The 19,128-nt window shown below is 53.6% G+C and overlaps 1 protein-coding gene across 1 annotated transcript; it reads left to right on the forward strand.

Moving 5' to 3' along the window:
- Positions 1–3,638: 3,638 nt before the first annotated feature.
- On the forward strand, positions 3,639–17,504 carry LOC137467036 (olfactory receptor 14J1-like; the record flags this gene model as incomplete). Its single annotated transcript, XM_068178598.1, has 2 exons — positions 3,639–4,151; positions 17,400–17,504. Coding segments are annotated over 2 exons (618 nt in total), but the record flags the coding sequence as incomplete, so codon positions are not given.
- Positions 17,505–19,128: the final 1,624 nt, after the last annotated feature.

The raw sequence follows: 19,128 nt of genomic DNA on the forward strand, positions 1-19,128 counted from the left end.
ATGGGTGCCACTGAGGTCCATCCCCAACACAGGCTCCTCATGGACTCCTTGGAGCAGAGAACAGGAGGCCAGGATGGCACAAAAACCTCTCAGAGACTCAGTGTGGAAAGGAAAATCCAAAGTACCTTAAACTCCTTGAGTATCTCAAAGTATTAATGAGCCCCACTGAGTGTTGTTCCTGACAAAGCCTCTCCAGGGACTAATTACAGCAGATAATTGGAGGCCATGATTGCTCAAAGCTCTCAGAGACTCCAAGGCAAAAGCCAAAGCCAAAGTGCTTTGAAAAACCTGCAGTCCCTGGGAGCATGAAGGAGCCCCCAGGGCCATTCCTGAGCAAGGCTCCCCAGGGACTCCTTCCAGCAGATCCTTGAGGCCACTGGGATGTAGGCTAGGGGGGGATGCAGAGGGCAGGACAAGGGGCTGACAGTGCCCAGCCTGGCTGGGGCTGTGCCAGGAGGCCCCAGTGCCTCAGGACAAGGTGTCTCCTGACAGCCCTTGGTGGCACAGACCCTGCTGTGTCCCAGGGCACCAGGACTTGGCTTCTCTTTGTCCCCAACTGTCATCAGTGCCTCCAGTTCTCTGCTCTGCCTGGGGCCTGGGGACACTTTCTCAGTCGTGTCCCTCAGTGGGACCCATTAAAAGTCAGAGAAACTTTGGAGCTGGACTGTGACTTGGAGCTCTGGAGAGGTTTCTGCAGCTCCCTTTTAGGGCCTGATGTTCAGGGCCTGAGCACAAAGCCCCAGAGGGTCATTAAAGTCCTTGTGCTGTGTCTGTGCTGCTGAGCGGGGCCAGGCTCCTGGCACAGAGGGTGATCCTGGCAACCAAGGAGAGCTTCAAAAGCACATTTCTCTGGATGAGCAGCTCTTCTCCCAGCCCAGCAGGGCTGGGGCACTGCCTGCAGCCAGCCCGGGCACAGCACAGAAGCACAGAGAGCTTCCATCAGTCAGGGCTGGGAAGGTGCTGAGAAGTGCCTGGGGCAGAATTCCTGGCAGCCCTTGGCACAGGAACCTCTGGCTGCAGGACAATGCAGCTGCAGCTCCTGGAGTGATCTCCTACAGCTGGAACATCCCAATGCCCACAGACCCTGTGAGTACATTCTCTGATCATCTCTTGTGCAGAGCAGCCAGGGGTGCCCAGGGCTGTCCTGCAGAGCAGGGTCCTGCAGCCCAGGGCGCTGTGCTGGGCCAGGGACTCTGCTGCCTGCCAGGGACAGCTCTCAGCCGGCCCGGGGAACTGCTCCCAGCGCTGGAGAGAAGCTGTGGGGGGAAGGAGCCACCCTGAGCAGGGCAGGTGCTGCTGCTGAGAGCTGCTGGCTGGGCCAGGGCTGCTCCCTGCTCCAGAGCAGCCTGGGCACAGCTCCGGAGGACACTTCCCAAAGAAGGTAAACCTGGGATTGCTGTAAAGCTCAGGAGCTTTTCAGAGAGTGTCTTCCATTTCCTGCTTGGAGCAGGGTGGGAAAGTTGGAGTGATGACAAAAAGATTTTTGCTTTTCATATATTTTTCTTATATTTGTAGTTCTGTAAATTAGTATAACATAAGTATAAATCTAAAATCCTTATCTAACGCTATTAAATTCTTAATTAACTCTGTTTAACAACTATTTTATACTTCATATATTTACAATCCTTAATTATCTCTAGTATGGTTCCTTACCTTTCTCTTAGATTTTAGAACAATAAGCTGACTGTCTAAATACATTCCTGAAATACTGCATAGTCTTATTATCAGGAAGAGCACGTACAAGAACATTTTGGTTTTTGAATGTGCGCAGTGATAACAAAAACTGGGGCAAAGAAATCCTTGGACCTACTCCAATGGGTTGAGCCAGGGGTGTGTAACTGGGGCAACTGAATCTCCTATTGGATGTTCCTGTTAAATATCCTAATTAATCAACCTTAATGAATTGTTGAAATCAGGGGCTGGGTTTGCCCCATCCTCACTGGGACACCTGAAAGCTTCCAATAAAGGTCTGGTCTTTACTGTTCTAACACTGTTGCAAAGGATTTTTTTTCTCTTTTGATTGTAGACAACAGAGGGATGAGAGAAGCAGAACAGGAATTGTGATCCCAGAATCACAGAACAAACTGAGTTGAAAGGGACACACAGGATCATCAAAGGAATGAGTGAACATTTACAGAGACTCCAGAACTGTGACTTTGGGTGGTCAGTCTCTCTGCTGGCAGCCTCCCAAAGGGCCTTCAGCCACTCCTCAGCCCTGGACAGCAGAAGCATCACCTTTGCAGGGCCCAGCAGGGCTCTCCTGAGCTGCCCTCGCCCAGCTGCACACAGACCCTGCCCCAGCCAGGGCCCTGCACACAGGCAGGTTTCTGTAGGGCCGGGCCGAGGGCACCCAGGGTGGGATGGGCTCTGTGAGCGCTGGCAGGGACAAGGCACCTCTCAGGAGGGAATGTCCAGGCCCAGGGAGATGCGCAGGGAAGCAGAGGGGGCTGAACAGAGCAGTGCTGGGGCAGGAGGGCACTGTTGGTGTGTGGGAGGTGCCGGGCACAGCCGGGCACGGGAACACTGTCCTGAGTGCCCGGCTGTCTCTGCCCTGCCCTCTCAGGCACAGCACCACAACATCTTCTCCTGTTTCTGCACTCCCCTGAAATTGTCACTCTTATCTGGTGCTCTCAGGGAGGCTCTGGCATTTGCAGCAGCTGAGTCAGGCACTGCCCTTGGCATTCCTGCCAGGCAGGGCTGTCCATGGGAATGGGGTGTCCAAGCTTCCCTGGGACCTGTGGCGCTGTGGGCAAAGCAGTCCATGGGAAAGGGGAATGGGCTGAGCCCCTCCCTGAGATCCCATCATGGGCACACCCGGGGATCTCCTTGCTGTGCCCTTCCCAGCTCTGAGCTGCCCTCCTGGGTGCAGAGCTGTGCCAGAGCCTCTGGGAGTTCCCTGAATGTCCCACGGGGAAGTGCAGAGATGCCACAGCTGAGGAAATGCTGCTGGGCTGGCCAAGGGAGCCGTGAGTGTCCTTGGCACAAGGGGGTGCTGAGGGCTTGCCCAGAGACCTTTGGAGAGGGTGAGACATTCAGGGATCCCTCTGCTCTGGGCAGGGTCTGGATTATCCCAGGGTGACCCGGGAGTGTTATTGTGCTCTGATTGTAGCCAAAAGTTTTCCCAGAGCAGGAAGAAGTGTGGGTGAGTCCCAGCGGGACATTGTTCAGGGAATGGCCCAGGTTTGCCTCCAAGCAGCCTCTCCTGACTTGTCACTGTCCTTTCTGCCTGAACAGGTCCCCATGTGCAGCCACAGCCAATGTCCAACAGCAGCTCCATCAGCCACTTCCTCCTGCTGGCACTGGCAGACACGCGGCAGCTGCAGCTCCTGCACTTCTGCCTCTTCCTGGGCATCTCCCTGGCTGCCCTCCTGGGCAACGGCCTCATCATCAGCGCCGTAGCCTGCGGCCACCACCTGCACACGCCCATGTTCTTCTTCCTGCTCAACCTGGCCCTCAGCGACCTGGGCTCCATCTGCACCACTGTCCCCAAAGCCATGCACAATTCCCTCTGGGACACCACCACCATCTCCTACCCAGGATGTGCTGCTCAGCTCTTTTTTTTTGTCTTTTTCATCTCAGCAGAGTATTTCCTCCTGACCATCATGTGCTACGACCGCTACGTGTCCATCTGCAAACCCCTGCACTATGGGACCCTCCTGGGCAGCAGAGCTTGTGCCCACATGGCAGCAGCTGCCTGGGCCAGTGCCTTTCTCTATTCACTGCTGCACACGGCCAATACATTTTCCCTGCCCCTGTGCCATGGCAATGCCCTGGGCCAGTTCTTCTGTGAAATCCCACAGATCCTCAAGCTCTCCTGCTCACAGTCAAACCTCAGGGAACTTGTGCTCATTGCTGTTAGTGCCTGTTTGTTTTTCGGCTGTTTTGTGTTCATGGTTTTCTCCTATGTGCAGATCTTCAGGGCCGTGCTGAGGATCCCCTCTGAGCAGGGACGGCACAAAGCCTTTTCCACCTGCCTCCCTCACCTGGCCGTGGTCTCTCTGTTTGTCAGCACTGCAGCATTTGCTCACCTGAAGCCCCCCTCCATGTCCTCCCCATCCCTGGATCTGGCCCTGTCAGTTCTGTACTCGGTGGTGCCTCCAGCCCTGAACCCCCTCATCTACAGCCTGAGGAACCAGGAGCTCAAGGCTGCAGTGAGGAGACTGATCACTAGGCAATTGCAGAAACATTAAACTGCTGGTCAATTTCTGCAAGTCACTTGAAATAAAAGTCATCCTTGATACTTTTTATTGGTTTCATTTTGAAAATTCTTCTTCTTTGTTTTCCTTTCTTAATTTGTCCACAAGGAAATGACATTATTTGTGCCGTTTCTCATTTTATTTCTCTCCACCTTACCTGTGGCTGTGTCAATGAGGGGCTGTGCGCTTGGTGCCTTTAAAGGAACTAAAGGATCAGCCAGCAAAGTTTTCTGCAGAGATGCCCTTTTGTTGCCTTCCCTGGAGCTGCAGCAGCAATGTCTGTGTGCAGAGCTGGGGCAGATCAGTGCTGGCACAGCAGCTGTGCCCAGCAGCAGCAGCACTTGGTGTTGCCAGTGCTGCTCCCGTGGCCCTGCCCCGCTGCCCTGGTGGCCCTGGTGTTGCTGCAGGGCCTGAGTGCTCTCGGGGCCGGGCACAGTCCTGGGGGTGGCAGTGCCGGGGCTGCAGCAGGGACAGCCCATGGGCACTGCTGGGGCAGCGCTGACGCTTCAGGCCAGGGCCTGGGGGCTCCAGGCTCCTTGCCCAGGCTCTCTCAAGGACACGGCCAGGCCAATGCTCAGCACAGAAAACCCCCGTGAGCAGCCCCAGGCTGGCCATGGACAGGCTGGGGGCAAACAGCATGGCTGGTGCTGTGCAAGGGCCCTGGGGGAGACGGGAAGGAGCAGCAGAGCAGGGGCTGATCCATCCCCAGTGCGCTGGACAGCCCAGGGCAGCATCCCAGAGCGTCCTCATGGAGCTGCCAACAACATCCCCCCTCTGCAGCCCTGGCCTCTCCCCCAGCTCACACAGGTGCTGCATCCTTGCAGGCACAGCCATGGCAGCACTGGCTCAGGAGCCCCTGTTTGCATTGCACACAGCAGGCGGGAGCACCCCCATGCTGCTGCTGTGGGGACATGAACCTGAGGGAGCACAAATGCCAGCAGCCCCTGGGGCCAGGAAGGGCTGGGGGACGCCAGGGAAATCACTCAGCTTTGTCCTGGCCTCCGCAGTCAGCCACAAACTTTGTTCCCATCAGCTGGGAGTTTCCTGTCCCACAGCAGACGCTGTTGCTCAGAGCCAGGGCTGCCTGGCAGCCACCCCCAAACTGCCCTGAGCATTTCCTTGCCTTCACCTTTGCTTTGTTTTCTCTTTCCTAGTTGAAATTTCTTCCCATTGCCCATCCCTGTTCCCTCCCCTGCACACAGCCCATCCCTGTTTGCCCTTTCCTCTCTGGCCCCACTCCCCCATTCCAGTTCCTGACTTGGCACCATGGGAATGGCCCTTGGGGAGCAGGATCATCCCACAAGTGCTGCAGGAATTATCTGCAGTCTCCTGCAGTGCCTCGTGCTGGTCCTTTGCCAGAGGCACCCCAGGCCAGGGGGGCACAACTGGGCTGCTGTGTCTGGCTGTGGCAGTGAGGAGGGGAAACCTTGCTGGGCAGCAAGGTTGGAAAAGACCTTGGAGATCATCAAGTCCAACCTGTGCCCAGACACCACCTTGTCTCCCTGAGCCTCCCCTTCTCCAGGATAAACAACCCCAGCTCCCTCAGCTGCTACTCACAGGACTTGTGCTCCAGACCCCTCACCAGCCTTGTTGCCCTTCTCTGGACACGCTCCAGCCCCTCCATGTCCTTCCTAAATTGGGGGGCCCAGAACTGGACACAGCACTTGAGGCGCTGCCCAACCAGTGCTGAGCACAGGGGAAGAATCACTGCCCTGCTCCTGCTGGCCACACCATTCCTGATCCAGGCCAGGAGCCATTGGCCTTCTTGGCCACCTGGGCACACTGCTGGCTCATGTCCAGCCTGCTGTCCATCAGTCCCTGCAGGTCCCTTTCTGCCCGGCTGCTGTCCAGCCACTCTGTCCCCAGCCTGTAGCGATGCAGGGGTTGTTGTGGCCAAAGTGCAGGACCTGGCACTTGGACTTGTTAAACCTCACCTTGTTGGATTTGGTTCCTGGATCCAGCCTGTCCAGGTCCCTCTGCAGAGCCCTCTTGCCTTCCAGCAGATCAACACCCCCAGACAACTTGGTGTCACCATGGTTCCATGAGGTCCCAGAGTGTCCCAATGGTCTCCATGATTCCATGAGGGCTCCCAGTGTCTCAATGTCTCTTTGGTTCCATGGGACCCCTTGGTGTCACAAAGTCCCTTGGATCCTTGGGCCCTGCAGTGTCACAATGGCACCGTGGTGCCCCAGGGCCCTGCAGTGTCACAATGGATCCTTGGTTCCATGAGGTCTGGCAGGGCAGCAATGCTCTCCTTGGTTCCTGCTGTCTCCCACGCCTCCCACTGTCAGGCTATAGAAGGACACCTGGCTAATGAAGGGGAGTGGGAGTGGGTACCTACTCGAGGAGGTAATAATAAAAATCCCTCCTAACCCCCTCTCCCAAGCCAGGTGCCACTTCAGATTAGGTATGATGCCCTGGATCTGGAGAGTCAGCCAGATGGTTTAGAAGAAAATTATCTGCCCAGTGAACCTCCCAATCATGATTCATCTGTGAGACAGATCAGCACCTCTAACATCAAAAAGGAAAGAAGGGTAATCGGGGTGGGTGACTCTCTCCTGAGGGGAACAGAGGGCCCCATATGTCAACCAGACCCACCCCACAGAGAGGTCTGCTGCCTCCCTGGGGCCCGGGTACGGGATATCACTGACACACTGCCTGGGCTGATTCAGCCCTCTGATTATTACCTACTGCTGATACCCCAGGCTGGCAGTGATGAGATTGAGAAGAGGAGTGTCAGGGCAATTAAAAGGGACTTGAGGGCATTGGGTCAGGTGGTTAATAGGACAGGGGCACAGACAGTCTTTTCCTCAGTCCCTTTGGAGTCTGAGAAAAATACTGAAGGCAATAGGAGAGCTCACATTATCAACGAGTGGCTCAAGGGATGGTGTCATCGACAAAATTTGGTATTCTTCAATCATGGGGCAACTTTTACAGCACCTGGCCTGCTTGGACCAGACGGGCTCCATCTTTCTGTGAAGGGCAGAAGAATTTTAGCTCATGAACTGTCAGAACTTGTTGAGAGGGCTTTAAACTAGGTCTGAAGGGGGAGGGAATGCAGCTGGGTTGTCTGGAAGCAGGCTCATGGGTGGTAAGCCTGAGCTAGGGTTGAAGTCAGCAGCCCAGCTGAGGTGGGCTCAATAAAGGCCGTCCAGGAAATTTTTAGAGTTTGTGGAGGACAATTTTTAGTTGCAGCTGGTGGTTGAGCCCACCAGGGGAGGGACTATGTTGGATCTGTTGTTTGTAAATAGAGATGGGCTGGTGGGAGATGTGGTGGTTGGAGGTCACTTGGGGCACAGTGATCATGAAATTATAGAGTTCTCAATATTTGGTGAAATGAGGAAGAACACCAATAAAACTCTTACATTGGACTTCTGGAGGGCAGACATTGGCCTACTTAGGAGAATTATTCAGAGAGTTCCTTGGGAAGCAGCCCTTGAAAACAAAGGAGTTCAGGAAAGGTGGGCATGCTTCAAAACAGAGATCTCGAGGGCACAGGAACAGACTGTCCCTGTGTGCCCAAAGACGAGTCAACTAGGCAAACATCCAGTGTGGATGGGCAAGGTGGTTTTGAAGGAACTTAGGAATAAAAAGAGGATGTATCATCTTTGGAAGGTGGGTCAGGTCTCTCAGGAAGTATTTAAGGGGCTTGCTAGGGCATGAAGGGAAGAAATTAAGGAGGCCAAAGCTCAGTTTGAACTTAAAATGGCAGCTTCTGTAAAGGATAATAAAAATATTTTTATAAATACATCAATGGTTAAAGGAAGGGTAAGACCAACCTTCTTTATTAGATGTGGAAGGGAATTTAATAACTGCAGATCAGGAGAAGGCAGAGGTGCTTAACGCCATTTTTTGCCTCAGTTTTTAGTGAGAAAATGATTTGCCTTCAGGACAACTGTCCTCCTGGGCTGGCAGATGGTGTCAGGGAGCAGAGTGGACCACTGTTATCCAAGAGGAGGCCATCAGCGAACTGCTGAGCTGCTTGGATGTTCATAAATCTTTGGGACGAGAAGGGATCCACCCCAGGGTGACAGTGAGCTGTCAGATGAGCTTGTGAAGTCGCTCTCCACCATTTACCAGCAGCCCTGGCTCACTGGTGAGGTTCCAGATGACTGGAAGCTGCCCAATGTGATGCCCATTCACAGCAAGGGTGGGAAGGAGGATCCTGGTAATTCCAGGCCAGTCAGCCTGACCTCAGTACCCGGTAAGGTCATGGAACAGTTCACACTGAGTGCCATCACACAGCACTTCCAGGATGGCCAGGGTGTCAGACCCAGCCAGCAGGGGTTTAGGAGGGCTAGGTCGTGTTTGACCAACCGGGTCTCCTTCTATGACCAGGTGACCCTCCTGGTGGATGCAGGACAGGCTGTGGATGTGTCCATTTGGACTCCATCCAGGCCTTTGACACTGTCTCCCACAGCACACTCCTGGAAAAGCTGCAGCCCACGGCTGGGACAGGAGCACTCTGTGCTGGGTTCAGAACTGGCTGGATGGCCGGCCCAGAGAGTGGTGGTGAGCGGTGCTGCATCCAGCTGGGAACAGTCACCAGTGCTGTCCCTCAGGGCTCTGTGCTGGGCCAGCTCTGTTCAATATTTTTATTGATGTCATGGATGAGGGGATTGAGTCCTTCATTAGTGAATCTGCAGATGGCACTAAGCTGGGAGTGTGTGTCCATCTGTTGGGAGGCAGGAGGGCTCTGCAGGGACACCTGGAACAGCTGGATAGATGTCAGAGTTCAATAAGTTTAAATTTAATAAATCTATGTGCCAAGTCCTGCATTTTGGCCACAATAACCACCTGCAATGCTCTAGGCTGGGGATGGTGTGGCTGGACAGTGCCCAGGCAGAAAGGGACCTGGGGGCACTGGTCGACAGCAGGCTGGACATGAGCCAGCAGTGTGCCCTGGTGGCCAAGAAGGCCAATGGCTCTTGGCCTGGACCAGGAATGGTGTGGCCAGCAGGAGCAGGGAGGTCATTCTTCCCCTGTACTTGGCACTCGGGTACTTGGCATTCTTCCCCTGTACTGGCAGCGTTCCTTGAGTGCTGTGTCCTGTTCTGGGCCCCCCAATTTAGGAAGGACATGGAGGGGCTGGAGCATGTCCAGAGAAGGACAAGGCTGGTGAGGGGTCTGGAACACAAGTCCTGTGAGGAATGACTGAGGGAGCTGGGGTTGTTTATCCTGGAGAAGACTCAGAGGTGACCTTATCACTCTCTACACTCCCTGAATGGTGGTTGCAGTCAGGTGGGGGTCAGTCTCTTTCTCCTCACAACAACTGACAGAACAAGAGGACACAGATTTAAGCTGCACCAAGGGAAATTCTGTTGGATATTAGGAATAAAGTTTTTGATGGAAAGGGTGATAAAGTACTGGAATTGTCTGTCCATGGAGGTGGTGGAGTCGCCATCCTGGGATGTGTTTAAAAAAAGACTGGATGGGGCACTCAGTGCCATGGTTTAGCTGAGGTGGTGTTAGGGCATGGGCTGGACTTGATGATCTTAAAGGTGTCTTCCAACCCATCAATTCTGTGATTATGTGACATCACAGAGCAGGCTGTGACATCATATAGTTGGCTGTGACATCACTGGTTTATTATGTGACATCACAGAGCAGGCTGTGACATCACAGAGGAGGTTGTGATGTCACAAAGTCGGCTGTGACATTACAGGCTGGCAGTGTCACATCACAGAATGGGCTGTGAGGCCACAGAGAAGACTCTGCCATCATAGAAAAGGGCTCTGTGACATCACAGAGCACCTGTGTGATGTCACAGAGAAGGCTGAGACAATACAGATTGGGTTGTACCATCACAGAGCTGACTGTGACATCACAGAGCAGGCTGTGACATCACAGCATGACTGCATAAAATCACAAAGGTGGCTGTGACATCATAGAGCTGGCTGTGACATCACCGGATGTCTGTGACATCTCAGGCAATAGAGAGTAGGCTGTGACATCACAGAGCACCAGTATGAAATCGCAGGTGGCCTATTACATCTCAGAGTGGGTTGTGTGACATTACAGAGTTGGCTGTGTGACATCACAGGGGCTGTGTGACATCACAGGCATGTGTGACATCACAGGGGCTGTGTGAGGTCACTGGGGAGGTCGCTCCATCCCAGCTCCCCCTCCCAGTTCCCCCAGAGAAGTCCAACGCTGCTTGTGCACAGCGGGGTCCCCTGTACCCCCGGGTCCCCCCGCCCCCGGCGCCGCAGCCTCCCCCAGAGGATGTTCCACGAGATCGACCCCAGAGCCTGACACGGGGATGGGGGCTGGGGCTGTGGGGGGTGGGACAGGGGGACAGGGACCCCCCGGCAGCATCCCCGTGTCCCCCAGTGCCACAGCCTGGGCCAGGGCTCCTTCACCCTGTTACCAACGAGGGCTTGAGAGCACTGAAAAAATCCCCAGGAAGAGATCAGCAAAAACCAGATTTAATATTAAGCGACAGCACCACAGAGTTCTTGGCAAGCATCACTCTGCTCCTGACTGGACACTGCAGGCACACCAAGGAAACAAAGCAACAACAAAACCAAACAGAATCCAGGCAATCAAACCAGAAATGAACTGGGAACTAGGGCTTTCCTTCCTATGGAAAAGAACTGTCCTTCTCCTGCAGGTACCCATGGCTACAATTGGGATTTCACCTCCAACACTGCCTGTTGTGACAGACTGGAGGAGATTGTTGTCTGGAAACATTTCATGTGTGGGGAGGAAGGGGCAGGTCCAGCCTAGCCCTGCCCTGGAACCCCAGCCCTGCCCTGCCCTGGAACCCCAATCCCCCCAGAGCCTCTATCCCAGCCCAGCAGTGTCTGCCAGTCCCTGGCACAGCACAGGCAATGCTCCACAGCCAACTCTGGAGCCCCCAGCCCAGCTCCTGAGTGACCAAATGACCCCAAGTCCCACCTGGGGGAAGGGCCCCGGAACACCAAGGGGTATTTATGGCTGAGCACAAGGCAAGCACACATTTGACCCCACCTCCCCTTGGAATTTCTATTTTTTTGAGAACCACTGGAATCCAGGAATTGGTAGCTCTGTGTGTGCTTCTCTAAATCTTATTTTTCTCTATTTCTGTGTCTTCTTCCGAATTTTGATTAACTTAAAATTGAACAGGATTAGAGCTTGTGAAGTTGAATGGGCCAAGTTAATGCTCTGAGAAGTGTTTTTGTTGATTAAATGTTGTATAAGACCTTTTGCCAAAGTTTCTCTGATCTTCTAAAGTTCCCAGTAAAGGCTGTTTTGTTGTTTGGAGCTCATGAGAATCTCTTGTTGGTATTTCTCCAGTGCATCCAACTCAGAGGACACAAACAATTGCAATTCCTCTTAAATGTCTCCTTGAGAGAGTTGTTTGGGGGATGGGGGTCAGGGCTTGTGTGTCCTGCTTGGCACAGCCCAGGCAGGGCTTTCACAGCCACATTCCACACTCCATTTCCCAGCTGGAGCCGCTGGTGCCTCTGAGTTCTGCTGCCCCAGCCCCAGGGACGCTCTCCTTGTCTGCCCATTCCCCCACGGTCTCTGGGCAGGGATGGCCTCAGTGGGGGCTGCTGACATCCTCAGGATGTCAGGAGGCTGCTGCTGAATTTTACTGCTCCAGAGGCTTCTTCAGCCTTCAGCTCTTCAGTTCAGGAATTCAGTGTCCCAGAGCTCATTAACATTCAGAACAGATTAACAAGCCAAACCTCTGGGAATAATGTAAGTGTTCAAATAATTTGTGATTAATTAGCCCAATTACAGAAGCCTCTTCAAAGTGAATACAAAACATCTTAAAAGACAGTGAGAAAATATTTTTTGGTCCTGTTTAGTTTTTTTTTTCCCTGTTATTACATTGATAAGTGCACTCTCCAATTGACACTGAATCCAAGTACTCATGCAGTTGGAACAGATATGAAAATCAAGACCCTTCATGGCTGACAATCAATCAGACTCTGTCCCTACCCCCACCCCACCATCTCCCCCATCCAAGCCCTGGCACTCAGAGCAGCCTTGTGCAAATCTGAGCTCCCTCCAGCCCAGGCTGCACCTGCAGGTTTCAGCTCCTTGGCTCCAACTCCCCCCTGCTTTCCTTGGAGGAAGAGCTGCCTGAGACACAGAGGGATGTTCATTTCTTGTCAGCCAACAAACCCAAGGGAAGGCACAGCTCCATCAAATGCAAAAGTCATTCCTCTGCTGGATATTAACTCCACTTTGCACAGCAGACAGTCCCAGAGCAATGGAAAACACCTTCTGTGCCCAGCACAGATCCCAAGGTCCCCCAAACCCTCCCTGCCCCGATTCTGCCCAGATTTGCTCTTTGCACACACGAGTCACAGGCTGAAGTCAGGAGCTCCCTCCATGCCCAGAGGGAGGAAAAGAGGGAAAGTGGATGAAGAGCTCTCCTGTGCAGAGCCAAGGTCCAAGTGCCCCTGCAGTGGGAACCACAACTCATCAGGTTTGTGTCCTTTGGGCTCAGGGATGGTGACACTCAGAGGCACAGAAAGGTTTCTTGCCAAGAAACACAAGCTGAACATTTGAACAGTTTAATAACCATCACAGCTCTTCCCTCAGCTCTCTGTGATGTCCCAGCAGGATCTGACATGTCCCCCATTCCCAAGGGATTTCTGTACAGGAACAGTTTTAGACAAAGACACAAGAAAAGGTAATTCTATGATAGATATGAACACTAATAAGGATGTTGACTAATATGATATTTTTTTGAACTTCGGAAAGATTGGACCACTCCCTGAAGCTCAAAGCATGAAACCAGTCAGGTGAGAGGCACTTGAATGACCAGAAAGCATCTGGAGGAGAAAAACTTGAGGCAATAGGAAGTACATAGATCCAGCTGGTTGAGTGAAGAGATTTCCTTAAACAAGGCCATTTAAACAGGAGAGTGGGAAACACCTGAAGGAAGAGGGAGATGATATAATAAACAGAATATTGGTGACTCAAGTAGACAGGAAGATCAGTATTTCTTCTTCTCCCATCAGTACACTTCCAGGAAATTCCTGTTCCTGGAGGGAAAACTTTGCTATTTCTTAAAAATACTCAAGTGACCTAGATAATAAAAATGTGCCTGTATATTATTAAAATAAAAGATATTAAAACTTTTGCCCCGTTTCCAGGCAGACATCAGCTGTGTGCCCATGACCAGGCAGTGCCACTTGTGCCCTGAGGTGCCGAGCTGGGATTGGATCTCTCAGAGAGGAGCTGAGGGGGAGCAGAGCACCTTGCAAGCTGCAGGTCCCTGCCAGCCCCGCAGGGCTCCTGTGCCATCAACATCTGCTCTGCTCCAGCCTGAAACAGGGCCCAGCATGGTGCCGGGACCATCAGAGAGCTGAGGTGTGTGCTGGAATTCAATGCTCTCCCCATGGCGCAGCAGCCCTGCATTTCCCTGCTCCAGCCTTGGTCTCCAGCACAGCCATGGAGGCTCTTTGGGCTCCTGAGTGTTCCTGCTGTGTCCATGCCCCCAAGGGCACAGAGCAGCCTCCTCTCTCGGGCACTTGCCTGTTTTCCATGCCTTGCACAGGCGCTGGCCCTGCCCCACAAGGCCTGGGCTGAGTCCTGCCCTGCACGCTCAGCCAGGCTGGGATGGACACTGATGGTTTCTGTGCCAGGCTCTCTGAGCCCAGCCCAGCTCCCTGCAAGCTCTGCCAGCTGCCCTGAGCTCTGTGCAGCACCAAGGGCCTCTCCCCAGCACAGCCCAGCCGGCTCTGGCCCCACAGCTCTGCTCAGCCCAGGCTGCTCTGGCCACTGGCCCCACGGCCTCAGCCCCTGGCCAGGGCACAGCAGCAGCTGCAGCTCAGCCAGGACTCAGCCCCAGCCATGGGGGAAGGGGCTTGGCCAAGGCCAAAGGAGGCTCCCTGGCTGCCCTGCTCCCCTCGGGCTGAAGTGCTGAGAGCTCTGCAGCCCCTGCTGCCATCCCATCTGCCCAGGCCAGCACAAGAGCCCGGCCTTGGGGCCCTCCAGAGCTGCTCCTGCTCCAGGCCCAGGGCCCATCCCAGAGCTGGGGCAGCCACAAAGCTGTGCCCATTGCTGGTCATTGCTGCTCTGATGGGGATGGATCCTCAGCCACATCCAGGTTGCTGATGAATTTTACTACTCCACAGGCCTCTTCTTTCTTGAGCTCTTCCGTTCAGGAATTCCATTAAAAAATCTCATAAACATGAGATTTTCAAAAAATGAGATTTTGTTCAAAACACCCAAGACAAGAAAAGCCCTTGGGAATAATTCAAGTCCTCAATTCTTCTCTGGTTAATTAGACAGATTTCAGTAGTGTATTCAAAGCGAATATGCTATATTGGAAACAGTGCTGAGAGAATTTTTTTTTCTTTTTATACATTGATATCAGCAATGTCCAATTGATATTGACCCCCAGCACCTCCTAATGCAGTCTGAATAGATATGAAAATGAAGACCCTTCATGGCTGACAATCAATAACACTTTATCCCCAACCCCTCCCCACCATTTCCCTCATCCACCCCCTGGCACTCAGAGCAGCTGAGGAATGGAGTCACACCCAGGGGTGTCCCCAGGGCTCAGGATTGGGGCCGGGTCAGTGAAATCTCTTTATTGCTGATCTGGACGAGGCCATCAAGGACACCCTCAGGCAGTTCCCAGGTGAGCCCAAGCTGGGTGGGAGTGTGGCTGTGCTGGAGGGCAGGAAGCTCTGCAGAGGGATCTGGACAGGCTGGAGCCATGGGCCCAGGACAATTGGATGAGGTTCATCAAGGCCAAGGGCCGGGTCCTGCACTGGGCTCACAACCACCCCAAATCCCTGGCCGTGCCCTGACCCTGATCCCCACAGCCTGTCCTGTTTCCTTCATCCCTGCATTGCCAGGGACTTTCTGGGACAAGGGAGCTCTGCTCTGGGGATGGAGGGAGGTCCAAGTGCCACCACTGGAGTGGGAACCACAACTCATCAGGTTTGTGTCCTTTGGGGGTCCGGAACTGGTGAGACTCAGAGGCACAGAAAGTTTCTCTTCATGGCCAACAGACCATGGTTGAACAGGACACAATTTAATAACAATCACACTCTTCCCTGAGCTATGTGCAATGTCCCAGCAGTGTCTGATGAGTCCACCATCCACAAGTGATTTCCACACTAGAATTGATTTTATACAAACATGGTTCTGTGATAGATATAAACACAATTAATTTCTTGTATCAGGATGCTCATCCTGGAGTGGGGGCAAAACAGCTCAAACAATTCCTGATTTGCAAAGCTGTCAGTGGTGGATGGAGAAGGGAGGTCAGGCTGCTTTTGGTGTTGAGGAAATGCTGAAACCAGCCTGACTCATTTCATCTCCTCCTGGCCTGGCTGATCTCCCCTCTTGCCCCTTCCACCCATTGGCTTCTGTCTCCCACCAGGCCCCCCGGTGAAGAGCCTGGCTCTGTGTTCTCCATCCCCTCCTTGCTGGCACTGCCAGGCTGGGATGAGGAGCCCCTCAGCCTTCCCTGCTCGGGGCTGGACAAGCCCAGCTCCCTCAGCCTCTGTTCACAGCCCAAGGGCTCCAGCCCCACCTTGGAGGCCCTTCCCTAACCCTGCTCCAGCTGCCAGACATCTTTCCTGCCCTGGGGAACCCAACCCAGGCCACAGGGACCTGGATAATCCACGTCCTTGATGTCCTGGCCACACAGCCCTGGCCCCTTTTCCCCATGTCAGGCTCTGGGGTGGATCCTGTGGAACATCCTTTGGTGGGGGCTGTGGCTCCAGGTGGACCGGGGGAATACCAGGGGACAGGGACACCGCTGGGCATGAACAGCACTGGACTTGTTGGGAGAAACTGTGAGGGGGAGCTGGGGTGGAGTGACCAACCCAGTGGCCTCACACAGCCCTCCTGGGATGTCACACAGCCCCTCTGTGATGTCACAGCCAGCTGTGGGATGTCACAGAGGCAGTTTATCTCATAGCAGATGTGGGGGTCATTGGCTGCCTGGGGCACAGTGACCATGAAATAATCAAGTTTTCAATGTTCTGTGAAAGAAGGAGGGGCAGCAACAAAACTTCCACACTGGAATTAGGAAGGGCAGACTTTGGCCTATTTAGGATGCTGATCTGGGGAGTACCAAATCAGGTACTGATTTTTCAAGGGAAACAGCCCTTAAAAACAAAGGGGTCCAGGGAAGATGGACACATTTCCAGAAAGTAATCTTAAGGGGGAAGGAGCAGCCTGTCCCAGTGTGGCCAAAGATGAGCCGGTGCGGAAAATGACTGGCCTGGCTGCCCATGGAGCTTTTGTGGGTACTTAAGGGAAAAAAGAGGGTGTATTAACTTTGGACAGAAGGTCAGGCAACTTAGCAAGTGTTTGAGGATGTTGTTAGGTCATGCAGAATGAGAAGTTGAGAGGTGAAAGCTCAATTAGAACTTAACATGGCAGCTTCTGTAAAAAGAATAAAATTGTATTTATTAAAAAATTTATAGCAATAGGGAGGGGAAGGAGAAGTTCTACTCTTTATTTGATGCAGTGGAGAATATAGGAACTAAAGATAAGGAAAAGGCCGAGCAACTTAACATCTTGTTTGTCTCAATTTTCAGTCTTAGGACATGTTGTCCTCAGGACAGGAGTTCTCCTGAGCTGGTAGATGGGCACAGGGAGCAGAACAGCCCCCCTGTAATCCAGGAGGAAGCAGCTGGTGATCTGCTGGGCCACTCAGATACTCACAGGTGTATGGGATCAGATGGGATCCATCCTAGGGGCATGAGGGAGCTGGTGGATGAGCTCCTCAAGCTGCTCTCCATCATTTACCATCAGTCCTGGCCCATCAGGGAGGTCCCAGAGCACTGGAGATGCCAGTGTGAGCCCATCCCCAAGAAGGGCTGGGAGGAGGATCTGGGGAACTCCAGGCCTGTCAGCCTGACCTCGGTGCCCGGCAAGGTTCTGGAACAGATCACCCTGAGTGCCATCACAGGGCACCCACAGGATGGCCCAGGGATCAGAGCCAGCCAGCGTGGTTTTAAGAGGGGCAGGTCCTGCCTGAGCAACCTGTTCTCCTTTTATAACCAGGTGACCCACGTGTGGATGTGGAAAGGCTGTGGATGTGTCCATCTGGACTTCAGCAAAGCCTTTGGCATTGTCTCTGACAGCATTCCCTGGAAAAGCTGCAGCCCACGGCTTGGGCAGGTTCCCTCCTCGCTGGGAGATTGAAGAGCTGGCTGGAGGCTGGGCCCAGAGAGTGGTGGAGATGGTGCTGCATCCAACTGGTGTCCAGTCCCTGGTGCTGTCCCCCAGGGATCTGTGTTGGGCCCAGTCCTGTTTAACATCTTCACTGATGATCTGGGTGAGGGGATCGAGCCCACCATCACCAAATGTGCAGATGACACCAAGCTGGTGTGAGTGTGGATCTGCTGGAGGGCAGGACAAGAAGACACAGCCTTGAGCTGCACCAGGGGAGGTTTAGGCTGGACAACAGGAGGAAGTTCTTCACAGAAAGGGTGAGTGGGCATTGGAATGGGCAGGCCAGGGGGGAGGTAGCACAGTCACTGTCCCTCTCCAGTGGCACTTAGTGGCATGGTCTGGGTGACAAGGCAGTTTTAGGGCATTGGTTGGACTTGATGATCCCAAAGGTCTTTTCCAGCCTATTTGATTCTGTCATTCTGTGATGATTGGGACACTCTGGGGCCATTGTGACACTGCAGAGCCTCGTGGAACTAAGAGGACCATGGTGACACTGTGCAGCCCCATAGAACCAGGGTTCCATTGTGGTGCTCTGGGGCCAAATGGAGCCAGGGAGTCCCCTGTGACACTGGGTCCTCGTGGAACCACAGAGGCCATTGTGACACTGCGGGGCCTCCTGGAACTGAGGGGTTTCACCATTTTGACACTGCAAAACCAAGGAGAGCATTGGGAGAGTCCAGGGCCCAGTGGAACCAAGGGGCCGTTCTGACACTGCGGGGCCTCTTGGAACCAAGGGGACATTGTGACACTGCAGGACCTTGTGGAACCTAGGGGCCACTGTGACACTCTGGGGCCTCAAGGAATCTGGAAGGCCTTTGTGACACTGTGTGGCCTCGTGGAAACAAGGAGTCCATTGGGACACTGAGGGGACTTGTGGAACCACAGAGAGCATTGTGACAGTGTGGGACCTCATGTAACCATGGGGCCACTGTGACACCCTGGGACCCCATGGAACCAAGGGGCCACTGTGAAACTGCGGCACCAACGAGAACATTGTGACACTGAGGAGACCCATGGAACCAAGGAGTCCTTTGTCACATTTTGGGACCCCATGGAACCAAGGAGACCAGTGTGACAGTGCAGGGCCTGGTGTAACCAAAGGGACATTGTGACCCTGAGGGGCCACTTGGAACCAAGGAAACCTTTGCAAATGACTCCAAGCTGGATGTGAGTGTTGCTCTGATGGAGAGTAGGAGGGCTCGGCAGAGGGACGTGGAAGGCTGGATCCAGGGGCCAGATCCAACTAGGTGAGGTTTAGCAAGTCCAAGTGCCGGGTCCTGCACTTTGGCCACAACAACCCCTACAGCACTACAGGCTGGGGACAGCAGCCAGGCAGAAAGGGACCTGCAGGGAACGGTGTGGCCAGCAGGACCAGAGCTGCTGTGCCAGCACTGATCTGCCCCAGCTCTGCACACAGACATTGCTGCTGCAGCTCCAGGGAAGGCAACAAAAGGGCATCTCTGCAGAAGACTTTGCTGCCAGATCCTTTAGTTCCTTTAAAGCCACCAAGAGCGCAGCCCCTCACTGACACAGTCTGTAGCCACAGGGAAGGTGGAGAGAAACAAAGTGAGAAATGGCACAAGGAATGGCATTTCTTTTTGGACTATACTGAAAAAGTAAAACAAAGAAAATGAACCTCCAAAATGAAACCAACAAGAAGTATCAAAGATGACTTTTATTACAAGTGATTTGCAGAAATTGGCCAGCAGTTTAATGTTTCCTGAAAGCATCCAGTCATCAGTCTCCACACTGCAGCCTTGAGCTCCTGGTTCCTCAGGCTGTA

This window comes from Anomalospiza imberbis, unplaced genomic scaffold (genome assembly GCF_031753505.1).
Source record: "Anomalospiza imberbis isolate Cuckoo-Finch-1a 21T00152 unplaced genomic scaffold, ASM3175350v1 scaffold_507, whole genome shotgun sequence".
In the NCBI taxonomy this organism is placed as follows: domain Eukaryota; kingdom Metazoa; phylum Chordata; class Aves; order Passeriformes; family Viduidae; genus Anomalospiza; species Anomalospiza imberbis.